The sequence below is a fragment of the Ammospiza caudacuta genome, chromosome 11 (genome assembly GCF_027887145.1).
Source record: "Ammospiza caudacuta isolate bAmmCau1 chromosome 11, bAmmCau1.pri, whole genome shotgun sequence".
Lineage (NCBI taxonomy): Eukaryota > Metazoa > Chordata > Aves > Passeriformes > Passerellidae > Ammospiza > Ammospiza caudacuta.
This window is the reverse complement of record NC_080603.1, coordinates 6,297,378-6,316,229: the sequence shown is the minus strand read 5'-3', so window position 1 is coordinate 6,316,229 and position 18,852 is coordinate 6,297,378. Positions and strand designations below refer to the sequence as shown.

The following is an 18,852-nucleotide window of genomic DNA, read 5'->3' as shown; positions in this document are numbered from 1 at the left end:
CTTTCCAAATTACCCAGAAGTTTTGATCTCAAAGCCAGCAGAAAGTGGGGAGGGTGCTGGCGGGGTGCTGAGCAGCTCTGACAGAAAGAAATGCGTTATTGGTCACACAGAGTTGGAAGGGACTCGGAAGGATCACGGAATGCAACTTTTCAGCGAATGAAAAGTCCACAGGGGGATGGAACCCTCTACTGGGAAGGATGCCAAGTCAGCTCTGGAATAACCCCACAGCCATAGCAGGATGCTCAGGAATGAGCGTTCTGCTGTCACCACAGGGTTGTGGCTGGGTCAGAAGGCATCGTGACCTGCCAGCGTCTTTCCCTGCTGCCAGCCTCACTCTGTGTCCTTTGATTCTCTTGCAGATGGTGGCTCCAGAGGCCTGGCTGGCGACCAGAGTGTGACCATGGCTTACAGCCCCTCTGAAGGGGCCCTTGTGTCTTCATCAGCAGGCTTAGTCCTTACTCACCTGAATGACTCTGATACTCTGAGTAGATCCTTCCCCTCGGGCAGCAAAAGCAGGAGAAGTCGCCTCTCTTGGCTCTGTCAGCTTGGAGCATCACTGCCTGGTGAGCACTCCTGTGAGACTGAGTTCCCATGGAGCTTTTGGGCACTTTCAGATCTTCCCCTTCCTCAAACCTAGAGATAACAGCAATATGTATCTGCCAGGGTGCACTTGTTCAGTGAGCCATGGATTTGCTGCAGGCTGGGAGGGTTTATAGGGAAAACATTACTGGATAGGTGCTCACAGAGCCTTTGAAAATTGTAGTGCAATCGCTTGTAGCCTAAAACATTGGTGTGGACACAGGTATTTCAGTGTCACATGCTGTGAACAGTTAATTAAGTGGCTCCCAACTAATGCAGTTTTTAATAAGGGCTTGAGCACTTACTGCAATTATTTAATGACTGTTTCATTGTTAATTAGAGAGATTTCAAAACATTTTAAAAACTGTTAAGTAAAAAATAAAAGTTAGCTAGTCTGGTTAAAACTTATGAAGGTTGGCAAGTTGTATGGACTAAGTTTATATGTTCCAGATTCAAAAAGAGAAATTTATTAGAATACTTTCCGCTTTCTTTAGTATCACTGATTTTAATTTCTTTAAAATTCTAGAAGCCTGGATTTTGGGATTACTTGACAGCTGCTTCAGCTGACAACTTTTTTATTCTTTAATCCATTCCTCTGATACTCCTGTTACAGCAACACTGCTGACCTTTATGTTTTCACAGGGGAGAAGTGGAGCTCTTACTGTTTGTCCTCTCTGACAGCTCGTAACATTTGTACCAGCAAAACTGGGCACTCATGGGCTCAGTGGGATTCTGCCTCTCTCTCTGCTTCCCCTGGAAGCTCCTGCTCCTTTTTGCACACCCCAGCTGGGGAGGAATCCAGCCAGCACCTCCCAGCTGCTGCACGCAACCCCAACCAGGCCATCTTCACTGTGGATGCCAGCACCACAGAGGTACCTGCAGCACAACCTGCAGCACTGAGCTGCCCACAAATGGCAGAGATTATGTGAAACAAGGCTGGAATGTCTGTTTTTCTCTTGTGTGTCTGCAGGGAATCAGTATCATGAGGGCATTTTGTAGTCTGCTCCAGCTCAGTGGTCTTCTAAAGGCTGATGTGTTTATTTCCATTGCAGATTCTATTTAGCAAAATACACAGAATAATACTGAGTCTTTTCTCAATCAGGCCAGGGAGGTTGTGGTCTCCTCATTCCTGGAAATGTTCTAGGCCAGGTTGGATAAGGCTTGGAGCAAGCTGGGCTGCTGGAAGGTGTCCCTGCCCATGGCAGGGGGGTGGAATAGATGATCTTTGAGGTCCTGTCCTACTCAAACCATTCTGGGATTCAGTGTTTCTATAAGAATGCAGCTGTGAAGTGACAGGAGGGAAGAAAAGAAGAGCAGAATGTGCTTCAAGCCTTCTCTCTGTAATCTGCAGTAATCAGTGTCATGAAGGCAGTTTGTAGTCTGCTCCAGCTCAGTGGTCTTCTAAAGGCTGTTGAGTTTATTTCCATTGCAGGTAGCAAAATTATTTCCATTGTAGTTAGCAGAATAAACAGAATAATAGCAGAACTCGCAGAATAATAGCAGAAGCAAGGATGTGTTGAGTCTTTTCTCAATCAGGCCAGGGAGGTTGTGGTCTCCCCATTCCTGGAAATGTTCTAGGCCAGGTTGGATAAGGCTTGGAGCAAGCTGGGCTGCTGGAAGGTGTCCCTGCCCATGGCAGGGGGGTGGAATAGATGATCTTTGAGGTCCTGTCCTACCCAAACCATTCTGGGATTCAGTGTTTCTATAAGAATGCAGCTGTGGACAGGAGGGAAGAAAGGAGGAGCAGACTGTGCTTCAAGCCTTCTCTCTGTAAAGTATCAACCCTGAAATGTGTTTATGGTGGCACAAGATTTCTTTATCTGCCTCAGTAAACATTTCATTTGCATTGGGAGGGGAGGAATTTCTCTGTTCCTGTCCTGAGAGGAATCTAAAATGGGGTCCTGATGCCTTTAAAGAGCTGTGCCATGTTTCAGCTTGAACTGGCAGTTTGGGTTTGCCCACTTTGGAGACACTGAGTCCCAAATTGCTCCATTGCCCAGCTCCAGGGGCCAGTGACTGCTGTGATCACTGCACACCTCTGAGCTTGGATGCAGTTTTGTGGCTTGCCTGAGGTTTGTTTGCAAATATAACTTTGTAGTTTTGCCTCCATGGATGTCATTGTTTGCAGTTAAAAGGAAGCAGGAAGCCTGAAAGGAAAGCAATGTCCCAAAACCTCTTAACCAAAAAGATGTGTGGGCAAGGGATGTCCTAGAAAAAGAATCTATCATGAACTCAGAATTGTAAAGAGCCATTTAATTTCCACCAAGAGAAAGGGATATTATAAGACATTAAAGCAACAACCTGAGGAGATGATGAGCTCTTAAAAAAATTTATTCTTTGTTTAGGTTTGGTTTTTTCTGTTCTTTTCTAGATCCTCGTGGCCAATGACCAAGCTTGCAAGTTGCTTGGGTGCAGCGGTCAGGACCTCATTGGTCAGAAGCTGTCCCACTTGATATCCAAATCTGGCCAAGAGGCATGGGAAGCAGTGGGGGAGGAGTACCTGGAGACCTCTGACTGTTCAACAGTGGTGTCAGGAGCTGTGGTATGTCAAATGTTCAAGGAAATATTCTCTACCACATAAAGTGGTTTTGTAAGCTTTGGTTTGAGATTTTTTTACATTTTCTGTATAATATCCAGGTAAATTTAACTCCTTGGGCATTTGGCAATTGTGTCATTTGCAGGACTGCTTGGTTTAAAAATTTGCAGGTGTGGGAATTCAAAGGGCAAAAGATGATTTAAGGGGACACCCATGAGAATCTTGCAGCTCTCAACACATGGAGTCACTGTGACATGATCAAATCAGAAATTAAAGGACATTACATTTTTTAGAAGTTGCTTAACAAGGAAAAGGTCTAGTGTGGAAAATTTCCCAATTGACTGGTCCTTTAAAATGTGTTTAAATTTTTTTTAATATTTTCTTTTAAAATATATTTTAAATCTCAATTTGGATTGTGCATATTGTAAAGGTTGAAGGCATTGAAATACTGTGAAATGTCTGTGTCAGAACACCATAGTTAGTGCAAAGGAGTGGAATTGCTATTTTGCCTAGAATGGGGTTATTTATAAGAGAACTGCATGAGAAAATCTCCATATTATTTTCTTTTGCTGCTGTTGTGATTTGCCACTAGAGAGTCCTTGGAAAATGAGCTCATATTCTTTCTGGTGTGTTATTTTTGAACTGAAATTGTTGGTATCTCAGAGCTTTATCTTCCTGAATCCTCAGCTGGATATGGGGTGGGGGCAAAGACCTAAGTTTGATTCAGTGAGAATTAAAATTAAATGTCTCACAGAGGCACTTAATGCAAGCTGTTCCAAATACTTTACAGGAGTCACTGTGTAAATCATAATCCCATTCTGTCAAGATAATATAAAAATCATAAAAGGCTTGGGATGAGCCTTGCAGGCTATAAGAGAAATAAACATTTTCTGATCTGAGAAGAATCTCCTCCCAAAAGAAATTAAACTGCTGTTTTTGCAGCTGAAAGTAAGGACTGTGTTACTAATGGGGAATGTTCATTAGCACCATGGGACATCCCTTAAATAGGGCATCTCTGAGAGGCACTTCACACTGAGTGCAAGATGTTAGAGTGGGACATTTATTATTCTGAAGTCTTTATGCCTTTAGACTTCCTGAGGTGAGGAGAGATGACACAAAAGTAACAACATTTTGTGTCTTATTTTCAGATATTTTAATCTCTGTATTAAAACTGTATAAAAATCTCTGTATTAAAACTGTTTGTTCCCATAAAATACTATTAAATAGTCAAGAAATGGTGTTTTTCTAATAATGATAGGGAGGTATCTTGGCTCAGTATCTTACTCCTGTTTGAAATTTGTTCTAAGTAACCAATCTTAGTAAGTCATTCTCCATTTCTGAATCTGGTGGGCAGGTGGATGTCATTGGCCACCTCAATGAGAAGATCCCTGTCTCAGTGTGGCTGAGACAAATAAGAAGCAAAGACACCCAACGTTGTGTGGTTGTGCTGGAACCAGTGGAGAGACTTTCAGCTTGTGTCTCCTTCACAGCTGAGGTAAGTGTTTTCCTAAAAATCAAATAGGATTGCAATTTGTGAGGGTTTTGTGGGAAGGGAAGGTGTCTGAAAGGCAGGTGTTTGTGAACATGGAGTGTGTCCATGCAGGGACAAAGCAGGGCTGGGCATGCAGGAGCTGTGCTGGATCTCTGCTGAGGCTCTGCTTAGGTAACTGCAGAAGCCATTGTCAAAGCATTGAGTGAACTGTGGCTAAAATGTTAAAATTTTAACAATCCTGTAAATTTTCCTCATCAGGGAAACATTACATCCTGTGATCTCCTTTATGCTCATCTCCATGGCTACCCAACATTGGAAGCAGTAGTAGGACTCCACATAAAGGACCTGATTCCTTCTGTGCAGATCCCTCCTCTAGGCAAAAAAATCCCAAAGGTACAGTATGAGCACCAACCTCATTCTTCCATAACCTTCCCATTTGGGGTGCAGGCTGCTTTCCCTCCTTACACAACAGAAGAAAGAAGGTTTCCTTTTCAGAGAGAAGCCTGATTCCCCTGAAAAGTGTGGGCTGCTTTTTTGTGGAGCAGCTGTCTGAAGAGTTCCTAACCTGGGATAAGACCATGTCCTGACCTCTCACTGGAATCTGTCCTGGTCAAAGACATTTTTCTCCAGTCCTAGCTGTAAGACACTGTGCTCTCTCTGTAAGCTTTTTCAGATTCCTTCTAATTCTTTAGCCCATTTCAATCATGTCTCTCTGAGGAGTGAAAGAATAACCAGGTCTTGTAAATGCCATGAAAATGGGCAGATAGGGAGTTGAAGGAGGCTTTCTTGTGAATGCCTAATTTTTTGAAAAGCTGCAGCATAGACTGGTCTTCATCTTCAGGAGATTTATTTAGTAGTTCAACACTGGATTCCAAATCCTTGAAAAAACAGATGTTGTTAATTTTGATACTCACAAGATTGCTTCCTTTTCTTTTCCTGCTCCTTTTTCCTGAGAATTCCTATGCCATTTTATATGAACAATGCACTAAACCCCAAACATTTGTTCAATTAGAGGTTTTATTTGAGTTTTATTTGGTTGGGTTTTTTTTTCTTTGATTCAGAGCCTCAGGATCCAGCGAGCTGCAGGCCAGTGCAGAGAGGGCAGCATGTTTCCTCTCAGTTTAAAGCTGGAAGTCACCCAGCTGGAGGAGCAGCAAGCAGGGCAGAAAGATGGGATTCCACAGGCAGAAGGATCTCTCCCAGGCTATCAGTACTCTGCTACAGTTGTGGTTTTCTCCACCATCAGTGGCCTGATCACTGTCCAGTCAGATGGGATCATCTGTGGCATCACAGATAGTTTTGCTTTAATGCTCTTTGGCTATGAGAAGAAGGATCTGTTGGGAAAGGTAAGAAAAGTTCATATCCTCCCTGAAGACTGATCCATGTGGCAGCACACCCACTGGAATTGTGAAGCTGTTTTACACTCCTTGCCATCCCAAAACCCCTGTGTTCCACATGTTTGGTGTGGGATGACATGAGAATTCCCATGCTGGAATTGCTGAGACTTGCAGAGCTGAGGAGCTGCTATGGATTTCAAGTGACCCAAAGCAATCTGCACAGTTCTGTGTTCTCCCCTGGTCCTGTGGATCCCTTTTGCCTGGCTGTCCATGAGAATCAGGCTCCCAGACAGGGACTGTCAGCATTTACCCCTGTCCTGTGAGAGTTGCCTTAGCTTTATAAGGTTTCCTTCTTTGTTTTAGAACATTACATTCCTGATCCCTGGTTTCTATAACAACATGGGAAGAAGCAGTGGCTGCTCTTTGCCTTTCCCTCTGGATGATCCCACAGGGACAGAAGGTGAGTGCCTTTTGGAAGGTGTCACTGCCTGCCACAGCTGGCTCTGCCTGCTGTAACCAAGGGGAAAAGAGCAGAGACAAGAGGTTCACCCACAAAAAAGAGAACATTCTTCACAAAAGCAATGCCCCTCCATGCAGTTTTTAAATCAGGTTTCCACTGTAACCTCAGGTAAAGAGGATTTTTCACCTAAGATTGAGCTTCTTTCTTTGTTGCCAAGAAGATAAAACTGAATATCCAATTTGGGAATCACAGTGAGCATAGAGAACACTTTGTACTTAACAAGCACTTCCCTTCTCTCCCTTCCTTGCTAGGACCCTGTGGTATTTTAAAATGTGTAAAATATAGCTTTTGTGACTGTATTGCAGCAGAGCTGTAGCTACTTGGGATTAATATTTTAAGGGAAAATCGAATATTCTGAGTTGGCTTGTGCTGCTGGCTAATAGTCAATGTTATGGTTGCTGTATTTCAATCAGGGAGGCATCTCTTATTCCCCGATGAAGTTTGCATCAGAATTTACCAAAATTTACCAAAATTTTTACTTCTCTAAACACAGCATGAAAAAACAGAAGCAAAGAAGCTTCATATTTCCTTATCTGTCTTTTCCAGCCAGCTCTGCCCAACACGGAGAACACCAGCAAGTTCATGCTTTCACCCATATCACATTTTAGGCTGGTTTTATCTCCTTTTTTCCCCCTATTTTTTTATCTTTGCTTTGAAATGCAGGTCTGTGCTGAAACCAATGCACCCCACTGGAACAAAGAAGACTTGGTAAACAGTGTATACAATTTCTTAGGTAATTCTTTGATGAAATGATGCCTCTAATCTAGGACTAGTTCTGTTCTTCAGTGAGGAAGCATTGCTGGCACTCAGCTGTTACTAATTAAAGGATTGTTCTGGATTCAAAGCCAGATTTGTTCACTCATTACCTTCTTCTGCAGCAATAATTCTTGGTTTACTTCATCTTCCAAACTCATGTTTTTCTTCTGATCTGCTGTCACTAGGGAAGGAAAGAACTTCATCTCCTCTTCTTGCAAACATGTTTATATTCTTTTTTTATATTGCAGCTTCAGTGAGTTACATAAATCCAGTCCAAAACTTTTCATTATATGGGTTTGAAATGGGCTCTATATATGTGGTTTGAGCTTTTTTTTTTTAATGCTGCTGCTGTATGATCATTTTAATTTCAGTCTCTTTACATTATTGGCATTTTTTTAGGCCTCTGAACTTCAATTCAAGTAGCTAACATGTGATACCAATATCTGCCCAAGGGCTTTGCTAGCAAAGCAAATTTTGGCAACCCTAAAACATGTAGATTCCTTCATGTGGTGACTTCAAAGTAGAATGGAATGCTTGTATTTTGACTGTTTTGCCTCAATCAAGCCTTTTATACTCAGTTCCTTAGGAAAAAGACAGACCAAGGCAGTTCCAAGTTTATTTTTAATCCCTGTAGCCTCTGAAGCCTAAATATAAAAGTTTAAATTGGTGTGGTTTTGTTTCCTGTTTGGTACAGGGAGCAGCTTCTTGGCTGCATCTTCAGCACACCTTCTGTCAAGAGATGAAGAGCAGAAATTGGAGCAACAACACAAAGATGACAAATTAATACATGATGAGAATAAACACAGGAATGGGACCAGTTTCTTTTCTCCTCCCTCACCTCCTGAAGCAGCATCCACCCCCAATAACAGGTAGGCATTTCACAGACTGCATATTCACTTGGCAAAATGAAGAGCTGTGGTGGCAATCACCAGCAAAAGCTGTTTTTTTCACCTGTTTGATGTCTGTGGGAAGGTGTAGCAAGAGCCTTGCATGCTTTGCTGTCTTTAGAATCTGAGTACTGTTTGCAAGACAGGCTTGCCTTAGATTTTTATTTTTATCTGCACAAGCTACCATTGTAAAGGTGCAGAAATTCCAGCTCTAAAGGGGACCAAATGTTTCATCCAGACTAAGGGAATTAGGCTCACTAATCATGAATAGTGGATGTTTATCTCCCTCCAGCTGGTGTGGCACTGAAATCAGGTTACCTGGGGGAATTCTAAGTGTTATTCCTTCTGGTGCTTGGCATAACTGTCAGGTCATCCATTAAAACAGGCTACCGTGTTCCTGAAGTCCAGCCATTTTTTCTTATACATTTCCAGATATTTTTTCCTGTTACAAGGTTATAAATTCTGTATTAGTACATATCTGATGCTCATGGCCTACTTTAAGTCAAATTTTAAGCCTTCCACATTAACAATTCTGCTACAGTTGTGGTTTTCTCCACCACAGTAAATATTTACTATCCATTTTAAGGTATAGACTTACAGCACAGCTCTTGCTGCTTTTTAAAGAGGCTGAGAGTGTTATTTTTGTGCTCTCCTGGTTTACATCTCTCATATCATACTTGTAAGTAAGGACTGTAAGTGTGCTCTGCTTCATTGTTTTTCTGTGCTGCATTTTTACTGATGGAAATGTTTGTAAAACACCTTGGGCCATGGATGGATTATTAAAGGTATAGTTTCTGCATTTATTTATTTCTTATCTATTTATATGAACTCTATAAAGCTGTATTAAGCTTTTGTATTTTCCCTGTTAGAGATTTTTGAACGTGGCATAATTCTGGAAATCAATGAATAATTTAATCAAAGAGATTTTTGAACATGGCATAATTCTGGAAATCAATGAATATTTTAAGCAAACATTTAGGTGGATAAAAAGGTTTGAAATGGGATCATTTTAAAACTCATCACACAAGTGACCCAATGCAGATATTCTGCATACTTCCTAAACAGTTATTATTAATGTTTAATAATATTAATTATTAATGGCCTAACATAAAACTAATTGATTTAGTCTAAAATATTACAGGCATAGCTGTTTTTTCAGGGCTTGAGTTTCTGTCAAAGCATATCTCCAAACCCTGGTGGATGGAGATATCCCTCTCCTGTTGGACAGACAAGGAAACTTCTGTTTTCAGGACTGGAAGCATCCTGCTGAGATCTGAACAGCCTAAGCACTAAATTGACTTAAAAGATGAATCTTGAGCATGATGCTATTAATACCATCAAAGTTCTTTAGTAAAAATAGATTATAAAAGCATTTATATTAGTTGTTCTTAATGCTGTTGTAGAGACATTTGTATAACCTCGTGTAAGTGTCCCAACAGATATCCCTGGAGGTTTGTTAGCAGAATATTTTAGGCAAAACCCTCTCAGCCCTGGCTGTGGCTGGTTGGGAAGTGGGCCTTCAGAAGCAGATGTTCTCTGCACAAAAACTCATTTGGACTGTTTGATTTGGGCCTATAAAGCTGGACCCATTTTTGGGCAAACTTGGTGACCTCACCTGCAAGTGGATGCACTGCAAGGGATTTTCCCAATTTCTGGGAAGAATTCTCCAGCTCTTCACTGAAAAAAAGTTGCTGCCCAGCAATTGCAGGCTCTGGATGATGGTAAATTATTTAGGCAATTGCTGATGGATCCTTCTCAATCACTTTTCTTTCTCCTATAATAATGATTAGATGCATCACCTTGCTTGGTTTTGCTTGTTGCTAAAGCTGAGTGGGTAATAACCTTATTGTTTTATCAAATGTATCTTTTTTCTTCTGTGTTGCCTCAATATTTATAGTAAAATAAGATCATTCTTCCAATGGTGTCTGTGCCCATTCCATCACCCCCATTAATGTGGCAAAACACCTCCCATGTGTATTATGGGGTTTTTTTGTAGTGGTAAATGGTTTGTGATTTACATTTAGAAATTAAGCTAGAGAAGGGAATTGTCCATAGGGAAAGAATGTCATTTGAGTGTACCTGCTCTTCTTTGGTAAATTTGTCAGGATTTTGGATGCCTTTTGCTGCCTTTTGCTTTTAAACTTGAAATAAATCTATTGGTCCAGGTTTTAAATAGTGACCACATTTAAATGGGTATTATACAGTAGGACAGTTTTCTTATTTTGTAATCATGATGTTGCTGATAACTTTGAGTCTTTGCACTGAGGGCAGCCTTGTTTCAGATGGGCTCTCAGCCCACCAGAGCCTTATCCCAAAAGCTGGCTTGGCACAATCAGAGCAGTGGCACAGGATAGAACAGTGGAAACTTCAGGATCAAATAATGCTCAAAAGATGCTCTCTGCAAGGCTCTGACTCACAACAGTGGGATTTAGGTCAGAACTTGGAGACTGCAGAGAGAGCAGTCACAGTGCAGGATCTCCTGCAGTAACTGTTGCCTGCTTGTTCCAGACCAGAAGAAATTCTAAATGCCCCAGGCTGTGAGGCAGAGCAGCTGCCTTCTGCAGCCACCTGGAACTCACCTGGAACACCAACACTGGATGAGCCATGGCCTGGGACAGCTCTGACCTGCAGACAAGGCTTGAAAAGCCACACGGTTCCAAGGCAGGTGTCAAAAACAAACTCGATGTGTGATGCAAAACATTCCAGCCTGGAGCATGTTGCTGGTGACAACTGCCTGCTAAATGATCCTTCCACCTTCTTTGCATGTGAAAGAAAATCTGGCTGTGATGTTTGCTCAGGAGATAAACCAGGCTGCAGTGCTTGTGCACCAGGAGCTGCCACAGCCTCTGAAGATGTGGAAGAATCTGAACCGAACTGTATTTGCTCTGGCCTTGAGGTACTGGGGCTGAATGCTGGTGCCAAGGGGAGCTCAGGCAGTTCTGTGGGTGTTACTGCAGCTCTTGCAGGAGGATGCTGCTCTGATGTGATAATTGACACCAATGGTGCCTTTTCCACTCACCAGGGAAAGCAGCTGCTGGGTGCTGCTGCCACAGGAGCTGATTCTGCATGGCTGGCCTGCAGAAGGCATTTACAAAACTCTGAGGAATCCTCCAAAGCATTTCCTGAGCAACCTGAAACCCTTGCAGAACCTGTGGGGGACAGCTCCAACAGAAATCCCCTGAAAAGCAAAGGCAGGCCTGAAGAGCACTGTCAGTTCCTCAGGCAGCAAAATATGGAGATCAAAGTAACATCCACCCCAGTGAGAGAAGAAAGCAGGCTAAATCCAGCAGCTCCTTTGGCCTGGGAGATTCTGGAAGGCAGCTACACTGGGAATTGCTGTCACAGAGATGGTTCACAGTTCAGTAAGTGAAACCTTGTCCCCTTCCCAAACTCTTATTGGGGTGCTCTTTTTCACCCACAGTTTTGCAGAATGCACACAGTTCTGGTTAGAAGCTCACAGTGGAGAGGAAGGAAGAAGCATCTAGAAGAAAAAAAATGGTATTTAAGTGTACCCAGAGGGTATCAGAAAAGGAGGTGGTATAAAATACAAAGTTGGTAAGAAATTAATCCTTACTGAAAAGTCAGAAATACTCTCAAAACACAATTTAAAAGTCTGAACCTGATAAGTTTTTCTGAATAGAAAATACAAACTCCACTGTAAAACTGTAAATTAAAATTATATAATGGAATTTGCTTCATTCACTGCTGCAGCTGCATTCAGTGGCTTGTTGAATAAAATCCCTGTTTTTATGTAATCTAGAATAACTGTGAAATGAATAATCACAATTGGACACTGACAAGTCACTGCTGGAGGTAGCTGATGGGTACCTCTAGAAGAGCTGTGCTGGTGTCAGCCCCTCTGATGATTCTTTACTGAGCAGCTGTTCCCCAAATTCTGAACTTTTTGTCAAGAGCTCTGAATTTTGTCCTAAAACATCTGTGGTCTTGTTCAACACCAAAGTTACATTCTACCATTTCCATTTCCTCACCTGTTTCTGCAGGCATACACTGTGAGGTGAAATGTGCAGAGCTGCAGGATCCCACTGTGCTTTTCTGTGTCTGGGTGGTGAAACACATTTCACAGAGCCAAAAAGAAGCTCTAGCAAAGACTCAGCATCTCCTTGCCAGCCTGGCCAACTCTTCCCAGTCTGTTGCTGATCTTTCTACTAAAATTCTTGGAGAAGTAAGGAATCCTACCTTTGAATATTGAGCATTTCTCTCCTTGTTTGACTGCTAAGCTGCAGCTAAAGTCAAGAAGATTTTCATATTAATGACATGAATTGGTGGGGTGGATGTTGCTGTTTCTTTTTTTTTCCTACTTTTTTTAAATATACTAAAACAAAATCTCAGTTGTTATTTTGTAACACTTCTGGTGTTACCTTTCCAGCCTGAACAGTGCAGTTCCAAACTGCAGGATACTCACTCTCATATATATATATATATATATATATATCCAAATATATATTTATACACATACATATATAACATATATATATATGTTATATATATATATATATATATATAGTGCAGTTCTACCAAACATTCCTCATTTTTCTGTCCTTGCAGATGTGTATGTTCTTTTCAGTGTTTATTAATTTTATAAATGTGATTCTGTGCCTGTTCATTTTTTGCTGTTATTGTAACCCATATATCTGTACTTAGGCCATCAGATCATCTTCACTTTTCAACAATTCCCAAAGAGCTGAAGATCTTGAAGGATTAGGAGCATGTGAGGGAGAATATGCAAAACATTACAGCACTCTCAATCTTATTGGCAAAGGTGCTTTTGGCTTTGTCTGGAGTGCCAGGAGCAAGAAAGATCAGCAGGAGGTGAAGTATTTCTTGTTGCTCTATTGCAATAATAATTTAGGATGAAAACTGAAAGGCTGGAGCATTCATTTTCTGTTAACATTATACTGTCAAAAGCTTCTCTTTGCTAGTTTGGGGTTTTGTTTTTTTTTAAACAGAAATCTGCAATGGAAACAGGACAGCAAAACATTTGCATTGATGTTGTGTATAAATGTTACCTGAGACAACAGGTGCAGAATGAGTTAATGAACTAATTAATGCAGCTAATTGAACCTACTGAAAGAAGCAGGCATTAATCTTAACAGAATTACAGGTTTTAGTCTTCTGTTACTAAAGAGAATGGCAAACCTCAAAATGTTTATTGTGCCATGACTCAAGAAAGGGAAGTAGATGTGTTGGGATGATGGCACCTCCTCTTTTCCAGGAGAAGCATTTTGGGTTTTCAGAGGGCAGGTTCTGGTGTTTCTCCCTGCATGGATGTTCAGTGTTCATTTCCCTCCACTGCACCCATGTGCTGCAACTGCTTGATAAGGGAGCTGCCTTGCCAAAGCCTTTGGAATTCAGAGCAGCAATAAATAGATTCCATTTATGTGCATCATTTAGCTTCCAGGACTAAATTAATTTAAACACATTCAAATATACTCTGAGCTATTCACATGGGGTTGCTTCCATGCCTCTGGTAATATGAGGCACTAACAGATTTCCTGCAAATTAATTTACCTGACACTCCAAGGCATGCTTTGGCAGATGATGCTGAATGCTGTTGTCTGTGTAGGTTATTGTAAAGTTCATCTGGAAGGAGAGGGTGCTGGAGGACTGCTGGGTGGATGATCCTGACCTGGGGAGGGTCACTCAAGAAATTGCAATCCTGCAGAAGCTGCAGCACCCCAATATCATTAAGGTACAGTGGCTGGGAATTGATGCAGTTTGCACTGCACCAGGTGGTTTGTTTGCATGCTGGGTGCCTGGTGTTCCTCTTCAGGAGTGAAGTGTCTTCTACTGAATCTGCCTTTTCAGGAGAGAAAGGAACCTGTTTATTCTGCTTTGTTTTGGAGGGTGGGTCACAGCAGATTTTCCACATTTTTACCCCAAACTGATCTGAAGATGTGATTCTTAACAAAAAAAAAAAGCTATTTCAAGATAACATGCATATCTTGGAAGTGTGATGTCACATCTGAACATGTACCAACCAGTTCAGTAAATAACCTGGACACATCTTGTTTCATACTCTTTGTTTTGAGGTTGCTTGTTTTGGTTTTGGAGTTATTGGGGGGTTCTCATTGGGGTTTGTTTTGTTTGGCTGTTTTTGGGGTTTATTTTGTTTTTTGTTGGTTGGTTTGTTTTTTGCTTCAGAAAGAGAATTCCTCTCAGATTTAATTCTCCTCCCAGTTTTAATTCTGTACTCTTTTCTAGAAACATTTGTGCTCAGTGAAATGAGACTTTAAAGATTATAATATATAATTAAATCTCCAAGAGGAGAACAGTGTTTGTTAAAAAAAAAAAAAAGGCCCTTTTTGAGGATGAAGAACATGATTAAACATGTCTTTTATTTATAGGTGCTGGATGTGTTTGAAAATGAATGCTTCTTCCAGCTGGTGATGGAGAAGCATGGATCTGGTCTGGACCTCTTTACATTTATTGATAATCAGCCCAACCTGGATGAGCCATTAGCAAGTTACATATTCAGACAGGTGAGAGCAGAACTGCTGCCTGCAGGTGAGAATTGGTTAATGTAAGAACCAGGACTCTGTTCTGGTTAATACTGGCTGACAACTGGCACTGGAGTTGTCTCAATACCTGCAGAACATTTCCTCACCATTCTGTAGGGCTGATTGAAATGCTGCCTGCAGAAACCTTGTTAAGGTTTACTTAGAAACAACAAAAAACCTTTTCCAGGACCTTCCTGCCTGTGAGGTTTCCTGGGGAGCCATGCCCCCTCAGCTCGCAGCCCCTGTCACCCAGACACGTCATGTAGCACTCACATTTCCTCTGAGGGAGGAGGAAAACTCACAGAAGCTGCCCCAAGCCTGCAAAAAGCCACATTTTCACTTACTTCAGGCCTCAGTTTAGATTGGTTACAGGGGTAAAGGGCTCTGCTCTTTAAATCAAGAAATTATATTGGATTTTAAGGTGGCATAATGCAAAGTAACACAGAGTAGTTTCCCATGAGCCAGGAGCTGGCCTGAGGGCTGAACTGTCCTTTGTTTAGCGAATAACCACAGCAGCAGTCCCCAGGTAATTTCTCCTCAGAGTTTTGGAATAAATTCTTGCTTTAGGATATGCAAGAATTGCTGTGCATGTGGTAACCTCCCCCACACCCTTGCTGTGCCCACCCTGCCCTCACCTGGGGTGCTGATGGAAGCCAAAAGTGTCCCTTTAGCCTTGTGATGGATCAGCCCTTTCCCTAACCCAGCCTGGGGTTTGCAAGGCTGAATTATTCCCTCAGATCTGCACTGCATTTCTCTGCAGAGGCAGATTTGTATTATAAATAGAAACTTTGCTCCCTCAGCCATCTGCTTTTCTTGTTAAAAACATTGTAGGAGTCAGGATCATCTCCAAGGTGATATCATTCTCATATTATCCTTAATTATGGCATTAAAGCATGAATCGTGCAGGAAAAAGAATGGGGTTTAGGAGTGACTGTGTTATTTATACCACACTTGGCTCTCAAATGCTTTGTCATCCTGCAGCATGGAAGGCACACAGTAAAATATCCTTCTGGAGAAACCAAAGGACCCTCCAAATGAACTGGGATAAAAATAGAGCAACTTGCAGGATTGTAGCTGCAATGCTCTCGTCACATCCTGACTGCAGCATCCCCTCCTCCTGCACATCTGTGAGATGAAAGCAGCAAAATCCCTTTAAAGTGTCTCTTCCAAGAGCACTGCAGCAGTGATGACAGGCAGGCCTGAGGCCATTTCAGTTTCCATAATTAGGATGTAAATCTTGTTTAGGCAGTGTCAAAACAAGCCAAAATGTGGCTCTGGGAAAGCTGTGATGCTGCATCAATAATTCAGGGACTCTGTAGTAACACCCAGTTCCTTCTGTCTTTTCTAGCTTGTATCAGCTGTTGGGTATCTCCACTGCAGGAACATCCTTCACAGAGATATCAAGGATGAAAACATTGTCATTGCTGAAGATTTCACAATTAAATTAGTAGATTTTGGTTCAGCTGCCTACCTGGAACCTGGGAAATTATTTTATACCTTCTGTGGGACAATTGAATACTGCTCACCAGAAGTGCTGTCTGGCAAACCGTATGTCACCCTCTGAAAAGTCATTTTTGTGCCATCACACCAAAAATTACCCATGTGGGCAGGGCTGGAACAGAGAAGCCAAGCTGCTGTGCCATTGGAATGCTGCTAGAGCATCCCACCACAGGAAATGCAGCGAGATTTAAGGCACTGCAGTGGCAGAAATCACTGTGAAGGTCTGAGTGCACACAAAGTAGGGCACTCTAGTGACAGAAATCAAGTTGTAAAAGCTTGAATTTGTACAAAGTAATTTCTAAATCTGTTGTCAGGCTTTCTCTAGCAAAAGCTGCTCTTTCAGAGAGGTGGAGCAAGCAAGCAGGTATTGCTGTTGATTGCACCTTCTTGCTTTGTATCCTCCCACTCTCATCCTCTCTGTTCTCTTTTCTACATGCTTCCCTCTGTTTGAATTCTTGCAGTTTGATCCCTGTTCACTCCCCACAGATTTTTGTACTCCTTGGGACTCAAGGATTCTTCCCTTGCAGCTTCTTTTGCTGCTGTTTTGGATGTGCTGCCTAAATCTTGGCTCTCTTCCCTCTTGTGTCCCTCTCCAAGTGCTCTGTACCTGGCAGCTGGTGCTCTTGTGGCTGCTCCACAAGGAAGCCTGCCCATCAGAGGGGATTTTACAATTTCACAGTAATTTTTTACAATTACTGCTGTAATTGTACATGCCTGGATGGATCTTGCTCCCCCTTCACAGCTGTTTCCATGGGTCCTCCTCCTAAAGCAGTGAGGGGAGAAGCAATGCAAGGAAGGGAGGAAATTCCTGCTGGGAATGAGATGAAAGGTGAAGCAAGCAGCTCTGCCCTGGGAGTTCCACCTCTTACTGTGTGAAGGAACTGGCTGTTTTCTCTGATGGAATTGAGATAGTTAAGAGTTTTTTCCAAGTAACTTTTGTTTTGAAAGGGCTGGGAGGATGTGTTTGCTCTTTCAGTTAAATATTTACTTGACAGCTTTGGCTGATGATGAAGAAGGTGGAGGGGTAAGTTCTTGTCAGCAGCTTACATATGTGGAAGTCTTACACCTCATACTCATCAACAGAAACTGGTTGGCTGTTCTGTGGCTGGTTTTATTTCCTGCAGAAGGACAGTGCAGACTCCTCAAACACATGAGAACCTTCTTAGAATTCCCACAAACTTCCTATGTTAAAATATAAATTGGAAGCAAAGACTTTCAAGGCCCATTTTTTCTCTTCACTTTCTTTAGCATACAGCTCTGTAGTTGCAATCTGAGTTGAAGCAAGCTTATCTCTGCACAGGTACCATGGCCCTGAGCTGGAGATGTGGTCACTTGGCATCACCCTTTACACCCTGGTGCTTGGGGAGAATCCCTTCTGTGAGCTGGAGGAGGCCTTGGCAGCTGTCCTGAGTCCTCCTCGCCCCGTGTCTGAAGGTGAGCTTGGCTTGGTTTGGTCAGACAGGTGTCTGCTAAGGAAGGCAGGAGCCTCCCCTGAAATGGAGAATGTGAACCCTCTCCCTCTGAATTGTTATAGATTTGAAACTAAGGGGAGCTTTTAGGCAAAATATGGGAGCAGGAATAACAGTTCTTTACTGGGGAAGAAAATAAAAAGATAGAATAAACAATGCAGTACACTAAAACAACACTGCCAGAGTCAGAACCCAACCTGACACCCTGTGGGTCAGGGTGTTGGTGGCAGTCCCATTGGAATTGTGGCTCAGCCCTCCTGCAGTGTCAGGGGTGGTTCTGCTGGAGCAGGGATCCTGTAGAGAAGGATGGATTCTTCCTCTGAAGATCCAGTGGAAGGAGAGGCGGCTGCTGTTCCTCTGGGGAATCCCATGGAGAAGCCGTGCTGGTGTCTCAAAACCTCTGGATTATATCTGGGTAGGAATGCTTGGCTCCTCCCTCTGGGCTCACATCTCCCAATGGGATGCTGTAGTTCTTATCAGCCATGCAGGGACATTCAATAGCTGTTATCAGCAGATGTCCCCCTGAGATAGGATTGGGTGTGGAAGAGATAAGGAAACTGCCCACTGAACAGAAGACAACTGCCATACAGATGGCAAATAGAATACAATCTGCTTGGCAATCCAGGACAGAGCTCTTGCCATTTGCTTTCCAAAGGGAGCAGATCTCCTGGGAAAGTATGAGCAGTGTTTTTCACCCGAAATAAAGGGGAAGACTGAAAAAATGCTCCCTAATGTGTTCTCTGATGATCTGCAGAGTTCAGGAGATTTGTCATTCTTTGAACACAGAGTGTATCTCTCATTCCCAACCTGCCTAAACTCCAGTCTGAGCCACCCTCTGCTGTCTCTGCCCAGGGCTCATGGATGTGCTGGCCGGGCTCCTGCACCCCGACCCGGAGCAGCGCATGACCCTGGCCAGGCTGGCAGGGGCTCCGTGGCTGCGCCAGCCTGTGAACCTGGCACATTACACCTGGCAGGAGCTGTTTGCCTCTGCTGAGCCAGCTGGCACCTCAGGCTAAAGGCTTCTTCAGCCAGGAACGACTTAGAAAAGTCTGAGCTCTGTTAGCAGGATGGGTCCCACCTGCTGATACCCACATATACTCAGTTTATTGCTGTTCTTACCCAGGACATGTTTCAAAAATGTGAGGCAAAGATGTAATGTTGTTTAAATTGTTCATAAATATTTTTATTGCCTGGTTTTGCTTTTTATATGTAGTTTATATATTTTTCTGAAAAGTGAATGAATAAATGAATGATAACA

At 42.5% G+C, this 18,852-nt stretch overlaps 1 protein-coding gene across 1 annotated transcript; it reads left to right on the top strand.

Annotated features, from left to right (window-relative positions):
• Nucleotides 1-400: 400 nt before the first annotated feature.
• Nucleotides 401-18,697, top strand: PASK (PAS domain containing serine/threonine kinase). Its single transcript, XM_058812492.1, has 17 exons — nt 401-563; nt 1,222-1,451; nt 2,951-3,121; nt 4,470-4,610; nt 4,971-5,000; nt 5,669-5,953; nt 6,308-6,404; nt 7,915-8,089; nt 10,616-11,003; nt 11,130-11,469; nt 12,109-12,290; nt 12,770-12,937; nt 13,692-13,817; nt 14,473-14,607; nt 15,974-16,173; nt 17,426-17,559; nt 18,447-18,697. The coding sequence occupies exons 1-17, from the start codon at nt 401-403 to the stop codon at nt 18,608-18,610; spliced, it is 3,129 nt and encodes a 1,042-aa protein (XP_058668475.1). The 3' UTR covers nt 18,611-18,697.
• The last annotated feature ends 155 nt before the right edge of the window (nt 18,698-18,852 follow it).

Coding starts and splice junctions, on each gene's coding strand:
- PASK (XM_058812492.1), top strand. CDS start 401: ATGGCTTACAGCCCCTCTGAAGGGGCCCTTGTGTCTTCATCAGCAGGC. Junction 1,452..2,950: donor TGGATGCCAGCACCACAGAG/GTACCTGCAGCA, acceptor GTTCTTTTCTAG/ATCCTCGTGGCCAATGACCA. Junction 12,291..12,769: donor CTACTAAAATTCTTGGAGAA/GTAAGGAATCCT, acceptor ATCTGTACTTAG/GCCATCAGATCATCTTCACT.